The 18,024-nt window shown below is 66.3% G+C and overlaps 1 protein-coding gene across 1 annotated transcript in view; it reads right to left on the bottom strand.

The window, feature by feature from the left end:
- LOC310915690 (SCO-spondin-like) overlaps positions 1–16,719 on the bottom strand; it is a gene marked incomplete at its 5' end in the record, with an annotated part of 21,517 nt that extends 4,798 nt beyond the window's left edge. Inside the window, 19 exons of the mRNA XM_083872771.1 lie at positions 224–358; positions 1,468–1,724; positions 2,775–2,869; positions 2,956–3,139; positions 3,796–4,042; positions 4,928–5,015; positions 5,174–5,521; positions 6,148–6,320; positions 7,177–7,297; positions 7,427–8,054; positions 9,255–9,495; positions 10,098–10,170; positions 11,127–11,212; positions 11,294–11,452; positions 11,591–11,693; positions 12,982–13,334; positions 14,547–14,629; positions 14,992–15,180; positions 16,634–16,719. Coding sequence (XP_083728897.1) covers positions 224–358; positions 1,468–1,724; positions 2,775–2,869; positions 2,956–3,139; positions 3,796–4,042; positions 4,928–5,015; positions 5,174–5,521; positions 6,148–6,320; positions 7,177–7,297; positions 7,427–8,054; positions 9,255–9,495; positions 10,098–10,170; positions 11,127–11,212; positions 11,294–11,452; positions 11,591–11,693; positions 12,982–13,334; positions 14,547–14,629; positions 14,992–15,180; positions 16,634–16,719 — 3,649 coding nt within the window. The remainder of the gene's footprint in view (positions 1–223; positions 359–1,467; positions 1,725–2,774; positions 2,870–2,955; positions 3,140–3,795; positions 4,043–4,927; positions 5,016–5,173; positions 5,522–6,147; positions 6,321–7,176; positions 7,298–7,426; positions 8,055–9,254; positions 9,496–10,097; positions 10,171–11,126; positions 11,213–11,293; positions 11,453–11,590; positions 11,694–12,981; positions 13,335–14,546; positions 14,630–14,991; positions 15,181–16,633) is intronic.
- Positions 16,720–18,024: the final 1,305 nt, after the last annotated feature.

Below are 18,024 nucleotides of genomic sequence, written 5' to 3'. Positions count from 1 at the left end.
AGGGACCCCCTAGAGACCCCCAGAGATCCCCCAGAGACCCCCCCCAGAGCCCCCCAGCCCCCCGGGGGTCTCACCGCCGTCCCAGAGCACGGCCAGCCCCGGGGACCCCCCAGAGCCCCCCAGCCCCCTCCCCAGCCCCCCCGGGGGTCTCACCGCCGTCCCAGAGCACGGCCAGCCCCGGGGACCCCCCAGAGACCCCTCCCCAGCCCCCCGGGGGTCTCACCGCCGTCCCAGAGCACGGCCAGCCCCAGGCGGGTGAGGAGCAGCAGGAAGAGCCCCGAGCGCTGCAGGGTCAGCCCCGACCCCCCGAACACCTTGGGGGGTCTCACGGCCACCCCGTTCACTGTCACCTCCCGCCCTGGGGGGGCACTGAGGTCACTCCTGTGTCACCTCTGTGTCCCCTCCGTGTGTCACCCCTGTGTGTCACCTCCGTGTGTCACCTTCATGTGTCACCTCCATGTGTCCCCTCCATGTGTCACCTCCATGTGTCCCCTCCATGTGTCACCCCTGTGTGTCACCTCTATGTGTCACCCCTGTGTGTCACCCCCAATGTCCTCCCCGTGTGTCCCCTCTGTGTGTCCCCTCTGTGTGTCCCCTCTGTGTGTCACCTCCATGTGTCCCACCATGTGTCCCCCATGTCCCCCATGTCCCCCCATGTCCCCCAATGTCCCCCAATATCCCCCCTGTCCCCAGTGTCCCCCCTGTCCCCTCACTGTCCCCTCTCACCCCTCAGCATGTGCACCACGGTGTCCTCCTTGTCCCCTTTGTCCCTCATGTCCCCCCTGTCCCCTCTGTCCCCCATGTCTCCCACATCCCCAATGTCCCCCATGTCCCTGGTGTCCCCCATGTCCCCAATGCCCCGCTCACCCCTCAGCATGTGCACCACAGTGTCCCTGGTGTCCCCATTGTCCCCTCAGTGTCCCCTCAGTGTCCCCTCACCCCTGAGCATGTGCACCACGGTGTCCCCCATGTCCCTCATGTCCCCAATGTCCCCAATGTCCCCCTCACCCCTGAGCATGTGCACCACGGTGTCCCCAATGTCCCCAATGTCCCAATGTCCCCCCTCACGCCTGAGCATGTGCACCACGGTGTTGCCCATGTCCCCCATGTCCCCAATGTCCCCAATGTCCCCATATCCCCCCTCACCCCTCAGCATGTGCACCACAGTGTCCCCCATGCCCCCAATGTCCCCAGTGTCCCCTCTGTGTCCCCTCACCCCTGAGCATGTGCACCACGGTGTTGCCCATGTCCCTGCTGTCCCCCATGTCCCCAGTGTCCCCTCTGTTCCCAATGTCCCCCATGTCCCTAGTGTCCCCATTGTCCCCAGTGTCCCCCCTGTCTCCCATGTCCCTGGTGTCCCCCATGTCCCCCCTGTCCCTCATGTCCCCCATTGTCCCCAATGTCCCCCCTGTCCCTGGTGTCCCCCATGTCCCCCATGTCCCCAGTGTCCCCCCAGTGTCCCCTCACCCCTGAGCATGTGCACCACGGTGTTGCCCATGGCCACCAGCACGGACTTGGTGCAGGTGAGGCCGGTGGCGGCGCAGGGGACACTCTCTGCGGTGACAGCGAAGAGCCCCGAGGCCTCCCGGGCCAGCAGGTACTCGCAGTCCCCCCCGAAGGTGAAGGCCCGGCCGTCGAAGGTGACATAGTGAGGGTCCCCCGTGGCCACGCACGTCCCCGCGCACTCCTGGTGACCGCAGTGCCACCGCTGTGCCCTGCACAGGCTGTGGGGACAGGGACAGGGGACAGGGACAGTGCCACCGCTGTGCCCTGCACAGGCTGTGGGAACAGGGACAGGGGACAGGGACAGGGACAGGGACAGTGCCACCGCTGTGCCCTGCACAGGCTGTGGGGACAGGGACAGGGACAGTGACAGTGCCCTGCACAGGCTGTGGGGACAGGGACAGGGACAGGGACAGTGCCCTGCACAGGCTGTGGGGACAGGGACAGGGACAGTGCCACTGCTGTGCCCTGCACAGGCTGTGGGGACAGGGACAGGGACAGGGACAGTGCCACCGCTGTGCCCTGCACAGGCTGTGGGGACAGGGACAGGCCTGGTGTCACCGCTGTCCCCTGCACAGGCTGTGGGGACAGGGACACGGACAGGGACAGGCCTGGTGTCACCGCTGTGCCCTGCACAGGCTGTGGGGACAGGGACACGGACAGTGCCACCGCTGTGCCCTGCACAGGCTGTGGGGACAGGGACAGGGACAGGCCTGGTGTCACCGCTGTCCCCTGCACAGGCTGTGGGGACAGGGACACGGACAGTGCCACCGCTGTGCCCTGCACAGGCTGTGGGGACAGGGACAGGGACAGGCCTGGTGTCACCGCTGTCCCCTGCACAGGCTGTGGGGACAGGGACACGGACAGTGCCACCGCTGTGCCCTGCACAGGCTGTGGGGACAGGGACAGGGGACAGGGACAGGGACAGTGCCACCGCAGGGGATGGCAGAGGTCGGGGGGGTCTCTGAGGGGCTTCCAGGGCGTCTCTGAGGGTCTGGGAGGGGTCTCTGAGGGGCTGCCAGGGGTAGGGGGGAGGGTGTCTCTGAGGGGTCGGGGGGTCCCCCTGAGGGTCTGGCAGGGTTCAGGGGGGTCTCTGAGGGGCCGGCAGAGTTCAGGGGGTCTCTGAGGGGTCGGGAGGTCCCCCTGAGGGTCTGTCAGGGGTCTCTGAGGGGTCCCTGAGGGTCTCTGAGGGGTCGAGGGGGGCGTCTCTGAAGGGCTGCCAGGGGGTCTCTGAGGGTCTGCCAGGGCCCAGGGGCTCCCGGGGGTCGCACCAGGTGTTGCAGTCGCGGGCGATGGTGGCGTTGGGGGGGTAGCGCCGCCCCCCGTGGTGACACGGACACTCCTCCGGGGACACGCAGCGCCCGTCCTGGGCCCGGAGGGGTCAGGGGGGTCTCTGAGGGGTCGGGGGAGACCCCCCACAGCGCCCACAGCCCCTTTAGGGGGGTCACCCACCAGGAAGAGGCGCCCGGGGGGACACACGCAGCCGTCCGAGGGGTCGCCGCAGGAGCCCGAGGGGTGGGAGGGGTCGCAGCGCCGCAGGCACGACCCGGGGGGGGCGGGCAGGAGCCCCGGGGGGCAGCGGGGGGCCGGGGGGCACGGGCCGGGGGCGCAGCGCCACGAGCCCCCCGAGCACACACTGCACGGGGAGACACCCGCGGTGGGGTCCTGTGTCCCCAAACCCACCCCAAATCCCCCCGAGACCCCCATGGTGGGGTCCCTGCGCCCCCATCCTCACCTCCAGAACCCAAATCCCACCCATCCCCTGCACCCCCATCCCACCGAGGGCCCCAAATCGGGTCCCCCCCGCCCCCCGGGGGTGTCAGACCCATCGCTGTCCCCACAGTGGGGCAGGGGACAAAAGCCCCTCGGGACCCCCAAACCCCCCTCGGGACCCCCAAATCCCCTCAGGACCCCCAAACCCCTCTAGCCTCCCCAGACCGCCCCCCAGGACCCCCAAACCCCCCTGGGACTCCCAAATCCCCCCGGGACCCTCAAATTCCCCCGAGACCCCCAAACCACCCTGGGACCCCCAAACCCCCCCGGGGCCCCCAAACCTCCCCGGGACCCTCAAACTCCCTCGGGACCCCCAAACCCCTCCAGCCCCCCCAGACCCCCCAGGACCCCCAGACACCCCCGGGACCCCCAAACCCCCCCATGACCCCCAGACCTCTCCAGCCCCCCCAGACCCCCCAGGACCCCCAAACCCCTCTAGCCCCCCCAAACCCCCCAGGACCCCCAAACTCCCCTGGGACCCCCAGACCCCCCAGGACCCCCAGACCCCCCAGGACGCACCAGGCCTGGCAGCCGCGGCGGATCCGGGCCCCGGGGGGGTACAGGCGGGACCCCCGGGGACACGGGCAGGCGGCGGGGGGCACACACTGCCCCCCCTGGGCCAGCAGCAGCCCCGGGGGGCAGCGACAGCCGGGGACACACAGCGTGTCCGGGGGGGGACAGGCACTGCCCCCGGGGGGCTCCGAGCAGGATCGGCCACAGGGACCCCCACAGTCCTGGTACTGCTGCCCCCCGGGGCACGGCTCGTCTGGGGGGACACGGGGGGTCACTGGGGGGCAGATGGTGCCTCGTGCCACCCCCATCCCGCGGTGTCCCATCCCCACCCCATTATCCCGTCCCATCATCCCATCCCCTATCACATTATCCCATCCCATGCCATCCCATTATTCCACCCCCATCCTGTTATCCCATTCCATGGATTCCATCCCATCATCTCATCCCGTTATCCCATCCCATCCTGTTATCCCATCCCACTACCCCATTATTCCATCCCACTGTCCCATTATCCCATCCCACTATCCCATTATCCCATCCCCATCCCACTGTCCCATTATCCCATCCCATGGATCCCATTATCCCATCACATCCCATCCTGTTATCACATCCCATCCCTTGGATTCCATCCAATCCCACCCCATGGATCCCATCCCATTATCCCATCCCACCCCATGGATCCTGTGCATCCCATGGATCCCATCCCATCCCATTATCCCATCCCATTATCCCATCACACTATCCCATTATCCCATCCCACTATCCCACTATCCCATCCCATTATCCCATTATCCCATCCCATGGATCTCATTATCCCACCACATCCCATCCCGTTATCACATCTCATCCCGTTATCACATTATCCCATGCCATGGATCCCATCCCATTATCCCATCCCACTATCCCACTATCCCATTATCCCATTATCCCATTGCACTATCCCATTATCCCATTATCCCATCCCATTATCCCATCCCATGGATCCCATCCCATCATCCCATCCTGTTATCCCATCCCATCCCTTGGATCCCATCCCACCCCATGGATCCTGTGCATCTCATGGATCCCATCCCGTCCCATTATCCCGTCCCACTATCCCACCCCACTCCCCCATTATCCCACTATCCCATTTTCCCACCGCAGAGGCTCCGGTTCCTCCAGTGCAGTTCCGTCCCTTCGCGGGCACATTCCCGTCCGTAGGCGCCCAGGGCTGGGCACAGGCACCTCTCCCCTTCCCCTGCCCCTTCCCCTTCCCCTTCCCGGCAGGAGCACACGTCCCACCGGCACAGCTCCAGGAACGGCTCGGGATCCACCGCGGGGTGACACGGCTGTGCCAGGGGAGGGGACACTGTCACCTCTGTGTCCCCTGTCCCCGCTCACTCACCTGGGAGGGCGGGGCGCTCACCTGGAATACCGGGGCGCTCACCTGGAATACCAGGGCGCTCACCTGGAATACCAGGACGCTCACCTGGAATACCGGGACGCTCACCTGGAATACCGGGACGCTCACCTGGAATACCGGCCCCATCAGCACGGCACAGGCGGCCCGGGCGCGCTCCCGGCTCCCGGGAAAGGCGTCGCAGGGGTCGGGAATGGCCGGAGCGAGCGGGGGGCAGGCTCCGGCCGCGCGGAAGGCGTTGGCGAAGGCGGAGACCCCCAGCTCCACGTCCCCCTCCGGGGTGGTGAAATCGTCACTCTGGTCACCGTTAAAAGTCCCGCAGAGACCCCGCACCTGCCGGCAGGTGGATAGAGCCCCCTGAGCCCCAACCTGCCACCTTCCCGTCCCGGACGAGCCTCCTGAGCCCCATCCTGCTTTTTTCCCATCCCGGGGGTCTCCCCTGAGCCCCATCCCGCCATGTTCCCACCCCTGGGGTCCCCCCTGAGCCCCCCTCAGCCCCATCCCGCCGTGTTCCCATCCCGGACGAGCCCCCTGAGCCCCATCCCGGGGGTCTCCCCTGAGTCCCATCCTGGGGGTCTCCCCTCCCATCCCGGGGGTCTCCCCGCCCATCCTGGGGGTCTCCCCTGAGCCCCATCTCGGGGGTCTCCCTGCCCATCCCAGGGGTCTCCCTGCCCATCCCTGGAGTCTGCCCTGAGCCCCATCCCGCCGTGTTCCCATCCCGGACGAGCCCCCCTGAGCCCCATCCCGCCCATCCCGGGGGTCTCCCCGCCCGTCCCGGGGGTCTCCCCGCCCATCCCGGGGGTCTCCTCGCCCATCCCGGGGGTCTCCCTGCCCCTCCCGGGGGTCTCCCCGCCCATCCTGGGGGTCTCCCCGCCCATCCTGGGGGTCTCCCCGCCCATCCCAGGGGTCTCCCTGCCCCTCCCGGGGGTCTCCCCGCCCATCCTGGGGGTCCCACCCACCGTCCCGGCCATGGAGGGCTGCAGGGTGATGAAGGTGTGGGGGGTCCCCAGCCCCCAGAGCAGGTGGGCCTCGGGCAGCTGCAGGTGCAGGAAGGCCGAGGACGCGCGGCGGATGCTCAGCCCGGCCCCGGAGAAGGGCAGTGTCACCTCCCGCCCGGACACTGTCACCTCCCCTGAGGGCGACAGGGGTGGCACCAAGGGGTGGGGCCGTGGGGACATTGGGGACAGGGACTGGGGTGTCACACACCACCATGGGGACATGAGAGATGAGCACAGGGACACTGGGGACAGGCACTGGGATGGCTCCCATTGACACAGGGACATTGGGGACAGGGACTGCGATGTCACACACCACCCTGGGGACATGGGGGATGGGCACAGGGACATTGGGGACAGGCCTTGGAATGGTCCCACTGCCACAGGGACATGGGGACAGGGACTGCGATGTCACACACCACCCTGGGGACATGGGGGATGGGCACAGGGACATTGGGGACAGGGACTGGGATGTCACCCACTGCCACAGGACATTGGGGACAGGCCCTGGGATGTCACACACCACTGTGGGGACATGGGGATGGGCACAGGGACATGGGGACAGGGACTGGGATGTCACACACCACTGTGGGGACATGAGGCATGGGCACAGAGACATTGGGGACAGGGACAGGGATGGCTCCCATTGACACAGGGACATTGGGGACAGGGACTGGGATGGTCCCAGTGCCACAGGGACATTGGGGACAGGGACCGGGATGTCACACACCACCATGGGGACATGGGGATGGGCACAGGGACACAGAGACATTGGGGACAGGGACTGGGATGTCACACACCACCCTGGGGACATGGGGGATGGGCACAGGGACATTGGGGACAGGGACTGGGATGGTCCCAGTGCCACAGGGACATTGGGGACAGGGCCTGCGATGTCACACACCACCCTGGGGACATGAGGGATGGCCACAAGGACATTGGGGACAGGCCCCAGGGTTTGGGGGTGACCCCAGCCCTGCCCAGGTGTGTCACCTGTGCCCTGCAGCCGCGCTGTGGTGTGGCCGGTGGTGACAGTCAGGCTGCGGGGACAGCCCCAGTGGCTGTCACAGGGCTCGTGCTCGGCCGTCACCAGCAGCCGCCCCGCCACAAAGTCCTGAGGGGACAGGTGACACAGGGTGACAGCCCTGGGCAGAGCCCTGCCACCCCCAGAGCCACCAGAGCCACCCCTGCTGCCACCAGAGCCACCCCTGTGCCACCACCACTGCCACCACCACTGTGCCACCAGAGCCACCCCTGCCACCACCAGAGCCACCCCTGTCACCACCACTGCCACCACCCCTGTCACCACCAGAGCCACCCCTGCTGCCACCACTGTCACCACCAGAGCCACCCCTGCCGCCACCAGAGCCACCCCTACTGCCACCAGAGCCATCCCTGTCACCACCCCTGTCACCACCCCTGTCACCACCAGAGCCACCCCTGCTGCCACCACTGTCACCACCAGAGCCACCCCTGCCGCCACCAGAGCCACCCCTGTCACCACCAGAGCCACCAATGCCACCACCAGAGCCACCAGAGCCACCCCTGTCACCAGAGCCACCCCCGAGTGTCCCCTGTGTCCCCTGACCTCCAGCAGGGTGTGGGCGCAGGGCCCGGGCAGGGAGAAGCGGCGGCGGTCGAAGGTGACAAAGTGACGTCCCCCCAGCACGGAGCACTCGGCCGGACAGCGCTGCCGGTCACAGCGCCAGCGACCGCCCTGGCACGTGCTGGGGACACCGGGGACATTGGGGACACTGGTCACAGGGGGGGACACACCAGGGACATCGGGGACACCGGGGACATCAGTCATGGGGGGGGGACACCGGTCACGGGAGGGGGACACCGGGGACATCTGGGACATCACAGTGAACCTGCCACAGGGAGCCCGGGCTGAGGGGACACCAGGACAGCGGGGGACACCCCAAAGGGGACCCAAAGGGACCCGGTGGGTGCCACTGCTGTCACCGCAGTGCCACCCACCACTGTCACCCCAGTGCCACCCACCACTGTCCCCACAGTGCCACCAGTGTCACCACAGTGCCACCACTGTCACCACAGTGTCACCTCTGTCACCGCAGTGCCACCCACCAGTGTCACCGCAGTGCCACCACTGTCACCACAGTGTCACCACTGTCACCACAGTGCCACCCACCAGTGTCACCGCAGTGCCACCCACCACTGTCACCGCAGTGCCACCACTGTCACCGCAGTGTCACCAGTGTCCCCGCAGTGTCACCACTGTCACCACAGTGTCACCCACCACTGTCACCGCAGTGCCACCCACCACTGTCACCGCAGTGCCACCACTGTCACCACAGTGCCACCACTGTCACCGCAGTGTCACCCACCCCTGTCACCGCAGTGCCACCTCTGTCACCGCAGTGTCACCCACCCCTGTCACCGCAGTGTCACCCCAGTGCCACCCACCACTGTCCCCACAGTGCCACCCACCAGTGTCACCACAGTGCCACCACTGTCCCCACAGTGCCACCAGTGTCACCACAGTGCCACCACTGTCACCGCAGTGCCACCACTGTCACCGCAGTGTCACCCACCACTGTCACCACAGTGCCACCACTGTCACCGCAGTGCCACCAGTGTCACCGCAGTGCCACCCACCACCGTCACCACGGTGCCACCACTGTCCCCACAGTGCCACCCACCTCTGTCACCGCAGTGCCACCAGTGTCACCACAGTGCCACCCACCAGTGTCACCACAGTGCCACCAGTGTCACCGCAGTGCCACCCACCACTGTCACCGCAGTGCCACCAGTGTCACCACAGTGTCACCAGTGTCACCGCAGTGCCACCAGTGTCACCGCAGTGCCACCCACCAGTGTCACCGCAGTGCCACCCACCACTGTCACCGCAGTGCCACCAGTGTCACCACAGTGTCACCAGTGTCACCGCAGTGTCACCCACCACTGTCCCCACAGTGTCACCACTGTCACCTCAGTGCCACCAGTGTCACCGCAGTGTCACCACTGTCACCACAGTGCCACCCACCACTGTCACCGCAGTGCCACCAGTGTCACCACAGTGTCACCCCTGTCACCGCAGTGCCACCCACCAGAGGTTGCAGCGCTGGCGGATGCTCTGGCCGGGCCCGTAGCGCTGTCGCCGGTGGTGGCAGGGACAGGCGGCGGGGGGGACACAGCTGTCCCCGTCCCGGGCCAGCCCCGGGTGACACTCGCAGCCGCTGTGGCACTGCCGGTGGCACGTCCCCGGCTCGGCTGTCCCCGCGGTGGCGCAGGTGACGGGACACAGGGACACGCAGTCCGAGAAGCGCTGTCCGGCCGGGCAGGGGCGCTCTGGGGACAGGGGACACGGTGGTGGCACCGGTGACACCCCAGGGGAGGGACAGGGAGGGGACAATTCCTACCGCAGAAACCGGGACGGCGCCAGGGGACAGAGAGCTGGCGGAGGGAGCACTCCCGGGAGTAGGCGGAGAAGGTGGCACAGGCGGCGGGGGGAGGGGGACCGGGGGGTGGCAGGGGATTGGGGGGTGACAGGGGACCGGGGGGTGACAGGGGACCGGGGGGTGACAGGGGATCAGGGGGTGACAGGGGACCGGGGGGTGACAGGGGACCGGGGGGTGACAGGGGATCAGGGGGTGACAGAGGACTGGAAGGTGACAGGGGATTGAGGGGTGACAGGGGACCAGGGGGTGACAGGGGATTGGGGGGTGACAGGGGATCAAGGGGTGACAGGGGATTGGGGGGTGACAGGGGATCAAGGGGTGACAGGGGATCAGGAGGTGACAGGGGATTGGGGGGTGACAGGGGATCAAGGGGTGACAGGGGACCAGGAGGTGGCAGGGGACTGGGGGGTGACAGGGGACCGGGGGGTGACAGGGGACTGAAGGGTGACAGGGGACTGGGGGGTGACAGGGGACCGGGGGGTGACAGGGGACCGGGGGGTGACACCAGGACCCCGTCCCCGCACAGCAGGGCCACACACGCTGCGTAGAACCCGCTGGGGTCCACCTGGGGTGGGGAGGGGGGGAACAGCAGTGAGAGTCCTCCAAGAGCCCCCAGGACACCCCAGGACACCCCAGGACACCCCAGGACCCCCCAGGACATCCCGGGACACCCCAGAACACCCCGGGACACCCCAGGACACCCCAGGACACCCCAGGACCACCAGAAGACCCCAGGACCTCCCTGCGGATGCCCAAGAACCCCCTGGAATTTCCCAGACCTTCCAGGACCTCCCCAGAATCCCCTGGGACCCTCAGGGCGCCCCCAGACCCCCTGGGACCTGACAGAACCCCCCAGGAATGTCCCCAGGACTCCCCAGGACGTTCCAGAATCCCCTGGGGGCCTCAGGACACCCCAGGACCCCCTGGGACCTCACAGAACCCCCCAGGAATGTCCCCAGGACTCTCCGGAATCCCCTGGAACCTTCCCAAACCCTCCAGAAGCCCCTGGGATCCCCCAGGACATCCCAGAACAACTTTGGGATCCCCTGGAACTTCCCAGGACAGCCCTGGGATGACATGGATCCCCCCAGGACATTCCAGAACCCTCAGGACCCCCTGGGAGCCTTCCTAAGACCCCCCAGGACCCCCCCAGGACCCCTCCCAGGACCCCCCAGGATCCCCCAGGACCCCCAGGACCCCTCCCAGGACCCTCCAGGACCCCCCAGGACCCCTCCCAGGACCCTCCAGGACCCCCCCGGTCCCCCAGGACCCCTCCCAGGACCCCCCAGGACCCCCCAAAGCCCCCCCAGTGTCGCTGACCTCGCCGTGGCACTGCTGGAAGGGCTGGGCCAGCAGGTGCCCACATGTGGCCACCGCCGCTGTCACCTCCCCTGGGTCACACCTGGTGCCACCCTCCGCCACGTCCCTGCACGGGGGCTGAGCCGGGGGTCCCTCAGCGCGGGGGAGACCCCCGGGGACCCCCAAAGGGGCACAGGGGGGTCACCCCAACCCCTGAGGTACCTCCGGGGCAGCCACTGGCACCTTCCAGGCGTTGCCAAAGGCGGCGGCGAAGGTGGCGATGTCCCCATCGGGGAGGACAAAGTCGTCTGGGGGGGGACAGGGAGGTTGGGGACACTTGGGGTGTCCCCAGGAGGGGTGAGGGGGGGCACTGGGGCTGTGGGACTCACCTGCAGGGTCGTCGGTGTAGGTGCCGCAGAGGCCCCAGGTGGCTCCGCGCAGTTCGGGCTCCGCTGTCACTGTCACCGCCAGGCCACTGTCCCAGGCCACCCGCAGGCCCAGGCTGCTGGCCACGGCCACCCACTCACCTGGCCAGGTGACACCGAGCCCTGTGCGGGGTGGGGACACGGTGGGGACAGGGTGGGGACAGGGCAGCACGTTGATCAATCACCGTGTCCTGATGTTTCCTGGTGTCACTGGGGGTCCATCCCCAGCCCAGCCCAGGCTGGTGGCCTTGGGGACCTCACCTTTGTGCAGGTAGGGCCGTCCCTGTGGCACTGCCACCCCGTTCACTGACACGTTCTGTCCCTCGGCCACCACCGTGTCCATCCCAAAGGTCATGTGCAGCACCTGTGGCAGGGGGGGTGGCACTGGGACACTCAGGGGTCGGGGATGGGACACTCAGGTGTGTCAGGGACAGCAGGGACGGGGATGGGACACTCAGGTGTGCCAGGGATAGCGGGGATGGGGATGGGACACTCAGGTGTGTCAGGGACAGCAGGGACAGGGATGGGACACTCAGGGGTCTGGGATGGAACACTCAGGTGTGTCAGGGATAGCAGGGACGGGGATGGGACACTCAGGTGTGCCAGGGACATTGGGGTCAGGGATGGGACACTCAGGTGTGCCAGGGACATTGGGGTCGGGGATGGGACACTCAGGTGTGCCAGGGACAGCAGGGACGGGGATGGGACACTCAGGTGTGTCAGGGACAGTGGGGACAGGGATGGGACACTCAGGTGTGTCAGGGACAGCAGGGACGGGGATGGGACACTCAGGTGTCGGGGATGGGACACTCAGGTGTGTCAGGGACAGCGGGGACAGGGATGGGACACTCAGGTGTGTCAGGGACAGTGGGGACAGGGATGGGACACTCAGGTGTGTCAGGGACAGCAGGGACAGGGATGGGACACTCACAGTGTCACGGTCACCAGGGATGGAGCCACAGGTGTGCCATCCCAGGTTCTTTCCCAAACCCCATCTCTGAGCCCATTCTGGCTCCCAAACTCATCCCAGCCCCCAAACCCATTCCAGCTCCCATCCCATCCCATCCCATCACCCACCACAGCTGCCAGTCCCCATCCCAGCTCTGGGAATAGGGCCAGGGGCCTCAGGTGACCCATCCTGTCCCCCCACAGTGTCTGGGTGTCCAAGGCCGATGGTGACGTCCCAGGTGCTGTCACCCACCCCTGTTCCCAACATCCATCCCAGTCCCATTCCAGGCCAGAGGTGGCTCCAGGTGCCCCCCTGCCTGTCCCTGTCCCATACCCGGGGCTGTCCGAGGCCAATGGTGACGTCTCAGGTGCTGTCACCCATCCCTGTTCCCCACGTCCATCCCAGCCCCATTCCAGTCCAGGGGTGACTCTGGGAGACCTCCCTATGCCCCCCTGCCTGTCCCTGTGTGTCCAAGGCTGATGGTGACATCCCAGGTACTGTCACCCACCTGTGTTCCCCACGTCCATCCCAGCCCCATTCCAGTCCAGGGGTGATCTGGGAGACCTCCCTATGCCCCCCTGGCTGTCCCCATGTGTCCGAGGCCAACGGTGACGTCTCAGGTGCTGTCACCCATCCCAGCCCCATTCCAGGCCAGGGGTGACTCCAGGTGTCCCCCTACTATGCCCCTGTCCCTGTCCCATACCCGGGGCTGTCCGAGGCCAATGGTGACGTCCCAGGTGCCGTCGGTGGCCGTGGCCAGGCTGTACCGGCAGCTCCCGGCGAAGCCGAAGTGCCGCCCGTCGAAGGTGCGGAATCGTGTCCCTGCCCAGGCCTGGCACGTGGCCGGGGGGCTGCGGTGGCCCCGGGACCCCCCGTCCCCGCCCAGGGGCAGGCGGGTGCAGGGCAGGCAGGGCCCGGCCGTGTCCCCCTCGCTGTCCCCGCGGCGCCAGCTGTGTCCCCAGGGGTGCTGGCAGCACTCGGCGCGGCTCATGGCGCTGCCGTTGTGGCCGTCCTGGCACTGCCACGCGCTGAAACAGCGGCCCAGGGAGCCGGGGCCTGTGGGACGGGGACGGTGGGGGACACCAAGGGACACAGGGGGGTGGCACTGGCCTCAGTGATCATCCTGGCACTCAGGGGGGATGGCACAGTGGGGGTGTCACACTGGGAATGATGTGAGGGGAATGACACCCATCCAGCTCCCATCCCAGCTCCCATCCCAGGTCTCAGAACACATCCCAGCACCAGCCCCAGCTCCCAGTACCCATCCCACATCCCAGCTCCTATCCCAGCTCCCAGTTCCTGTCCTAGATCCCAGCACCCATCCCAGCTCTCAGAACACATCTTAGAACCAGCCCCAGCTTCCAGTACCTACCCTAGATCCAATCCCAGATCCCAGCTCCTATCCTAGAACACATCCTAGATGTGTTCCTAGATCCTAGAACATCCTGGATGCTCTCCCATCCAGAACACACCTTGGCCCCAGTCCCAGCTCCCAGTACCCACCCTAGACCCCAGCTCCCATCCCAACTCCCATCCTAGAACATATCCTAGCACCAATCCCAGCTCCCGGTACCCATTCTAGATCCCAGCTCTCATCTCAGCTCCCAGCTCCCATCCCAGCTCTCAGAACACATCCTAGAACCAGTCCCAGCTCCCAGTACCCATCCCACATCCCAACTCCCATCCTAGAACACATCCTAGATGTGTTCCTAGATCCTAGAACATCTTGGATGTTCTCCCATCCAGAACACATCCCAACACCAGCCCCAGTTTCCAGTACCCATTCTAGATCCCAGCTCCCATCCCAGCTCTCAGAACACATCCCAACACCAGTCCCAGCTCCCAGCACCCATTCCACATCCCAACTCCCATCCCAACTCCCATCCTAGAGCATATCCTAGCACTAATCCCAGCTCCTGGTACCCATTCTAGATCCCAGCTCCCATCCCAGCTCCCTTCCCGGCTGTCAGAACACATCCCAACACCAGCCCCAGCTCCCAGTACCCATCCCACATCCCAGTACCCATCCCAACACCCATCCTGGCTCTCAGAACACATCCTAGAACCAGTCCCAGTTTCCAGTACCCATCCCACATCCCATCCCAGCTCCCATCTCCCACTCTGGCACCCAGCACCGCTCCCAGCACCCTCGGGTGGCAATGACAGGGTGGCAATGACAGGGATGGGAATGACACCCATCCCGGCCCCCAGCGGGACTGGCACAGCACTGGGGACACCCCTGGGTGCCACCCCCGTGTCCCCCCTCACCCTCAGTGCAGCGGGGGCCGCTCCAGCCGGGACAGCAGCCCCGCTCCGTGCGGTTCCGGACCACGGGCTGCACCTCCGGGGGGCTGCGGGGACACCCCGGTGTCACTCGGTGTCACCCGGTGTCACTCAGTGCCACGTCTCAGTGTCACCCGGTGTCACTCAGTGCCACATCTCGGTGTCACCCGGTGTCACTCAGTGCCATGTCTCAGTGTCACCCAGTGTCACTCAGTGGCACATCTCAGTGTCACCCGGTGTCACTCAGTGTCACTCCGTGTCACCCGGTGTCACTCAGTGCCACATCTCGGTGTCACCCAGTGTCACTCAGTGCCACATCTCGGTGTCACCCGGTGTCACTCAGTGTCACTCGTTGTCACCCGGTGTCACTCAGTGCCACATCTCGGTGTCACCCGGTGTCACTCAGTGCCCTGTCCCCCCCGGGGCTCACCGGTAGATGTAGCAGAGGACGGGCCCGGTGTCCCCGGGGGGGTTCCCGCGGTCCCGGCCCGTTCGGGCCCGGTCCAGGCGCCACCCGGCCAGGCTGTACTGGTACAAACTGGGACAGGGCACGGCGGCCTCGCGCCGCGGCGTCACCTCCTCCTGCTCCGTCACCTGCACCGTCCGCTGGCACCAGCGCCTGCAGGGCCCGGGGACCGCCGGGGTCAGCCGGGATCAGCCGGGATCCACCGGGATCTACCGGGATCAGCTGGGACCCACCGGGATCCACTGGGATCCATTCGGGATCTGTTCAGGATCCACTGGGATCTGTTCTGGATCAGCCAGGATCCACAGGGATCTGCCAGGATCAGCCGGGATCCACTGGGATCAGTCGGGATCCACCAGGATACACCAGGAACCACCAGGAACCACCGGGATCCACAGGGATCAGCCGGGATCCACTGGTATCAGTTGGGATCCATTTGGGATCAACAGGGATCAGCCGGGATCAGCCGGGATCCATCAGGATCAACCGGGGTCAGCCGGGGTCCACTGGGACCCACTGGGATCAGCCAGGATCCATCAGGATCCACCAGGAACCACCAGGAACCACCGGGATCCACAGGGATCAGCTGGGATCTGCCGGGATCCGCCGCGATCCATTCGGGATCCGTCAGCCCCCAGCACAGTCCCAGCTCCAGCCCAGCTCCCATCGGGCACCCAGCACACCCCTCCCCGCTCTGGGGGCTCCAGAGCCTCCCTGTGAGCCCCCCCAGGGATCCAGCCCGGCTCTGGCACCCAGAGCAGCTCCTTCCCCGCTCCTGCCACCATCCCCGGCTCCCACAGCCATCCCCGGCTCCCACAGCCATTCCCAGTTCCCTTTCCTGACTCTCACAGCCATCCCCGGCTCCCACAGCCATTCACAGCTCCCATTCCCCATTCCCAGCCCTCTTTCCTGGCCCCCACACCCATTCCTAGTTCTATTTCCTGGCTCCCACATCCATCCCCGGCTCCCACACCCATTCACAGTTCCCTTTCCTGACTCTCACACCCATCCTCAGCTCCCACACCCATTCCCAGTTCCCTTTCCCAGCTCCCATTCCCAGTTCCCATTCCTGTCTCCCATTCCCATTCTCACCCCCATTCCCACCCTCATTCCCAGCTCCCATTCCCAGCTCCCACACCCATTCCCAGTTCCCATTCCCAGTTCCCATTCTCAGCTCCCAACCCTCATTCTCAGTTCCTATTTCCAGCTCTCATTCCCAGCTCCCACCCCTCATTCCCAGTTCCCATTCCCACTTCCCATTCCTAGCTCCCATAGCCATTCCCAGTTCCTGTTCCCAGTTCACACACCCATTCCCAGCTCCCATTCTCAGCTCCCACCCCTCATTCCCAGTTCCCATTCCCAGCTCCCATTCCCAGCTCCCATTCCCCATTCCCATTCCCATTCTCACCCCTCATTCCCAGTTCCCATTCCCACCCCTATTCCCACCCTCATTCCCAGCTCCCGTCCCCAGTTCCCATTCCCAGCTCCCATTCCCAGTTCCCATTCCCACCCCCATTCCCAGTTCCCATTCCCAGTTCCCACCCCCCATTCCCATTCCCACCCCCATTCCCATTCCCATTCCCATTCCCCCATTCCTGGCCCTCACCCCGTGGCTGCCCCCACGGTGGTCACCCAGAGCAGGGCCACGGCCGTGACCCCCGCGGTGACCCCTGGCCACGCCACTCCGGCCATGTCCGGTCCTGCTGGTCCTGGAAAAGGGGGATCCAGTGACCCCACAATTCCCGGGGTGTCCCTGTGGCCTGGATGTCCCACAGTGTCACCCCAGTGTCCCCACCCTGGTGTCGCTCCCAGCCCCAGCCCTGGCACTGCCGAGCGGCTCCGGGATTTATGGGAAGGCCCCAGAAGTGCCACCAGCTGCGGTGACACCGATTGGGCACAGCTGGCACCTGGGGGGGACATGGTGACAGCGGGGTGACATCTCCCCGTCTCCCGGGAGAGGGTAATGGGGTGGGACATCCGGCATCCGGTATGGGGACACGGGGACACGGGGACATGGGGACACGGGGACATGGGGACACAGGGATATGGGGACACAGGGACACAGGGATATGGGGACACGGGGACACGGGGACACGGGGACATGGGGACACGGGGACACGGGGACACAGGGATATGGGGACACAGGGACACGGGGACACAGGGATATGGGGACACAGGGACACGGGGACACGGGGACACAGGGACATGGGGACACGGGGACACGGGGACACGGGGACACGGGGACACGGGGACACGGGGACATGGGGACACAGGGATATGGGGACACAGGGACACAGGGATATGGGGACACGGGGACACGGGGACACGGGGACATGGGGACACGGGGACACGGGGACACAGGGATATGGGGACACAGGGACACGGGGACACAGGGATATGGGGACACAGGGACACGGGGACACGGGGACACAGGGACATGGGGACACGGGGACACGGGGACACGGGGACACGGGGACACGGGGACACAGGGACATGGGGACATGGGGACATGGGGACACAGGGACACGGGGACACGGGGACACAGGGACATGGGGACACGGGGACACGGGGACATGGGGACACGGGGACACGGGGACACGGGGACACAGGGACATGGGGACACGGGGACACGGGGACACAGGGACATGGGGACACGGGGACACGGGGACACGGGGACACAGGGACACAGGGACACAGGGATATGGGGACACGGGGACACGGGGACACGGGGACATGGGGACACAGGGATATGGGGACACGGGGACACGGGGACACGGGGACACAGGGACACAGGGATATGGGGACACGGGGACACGGGGACACGGGGACACGGATGTGGCAGGGCAGTGGCTCCTGGTCACGCTGACCCCCTGTGTCCCTGTTGTGTGTCCCCGTCTTGTGTCCCCTTGTCCCTGTCCTGTGTCCCCATCCCGTGTCCTCATCTGGTGTCCCCTTGTGTCCTGGCTGTGTCCCTGGTGTCCCCCCATCCCTCCACAT

This window comes from Zosterops lateralis, assembly GCF_965231275.1.
Source record: "Zosterops lateralis genome assembly, chromosome: 1".
NCBI classification, from domain to species: domain Eukaryota; kingdom Metazoa; phylum Chordata; class Aves; order Passeriformes; family Zosteropidae; genus Zosterops; species Zosterops lateralis.
This window is presented reverse-complemented; position numbering and strand designations above follow the sequence as displayed.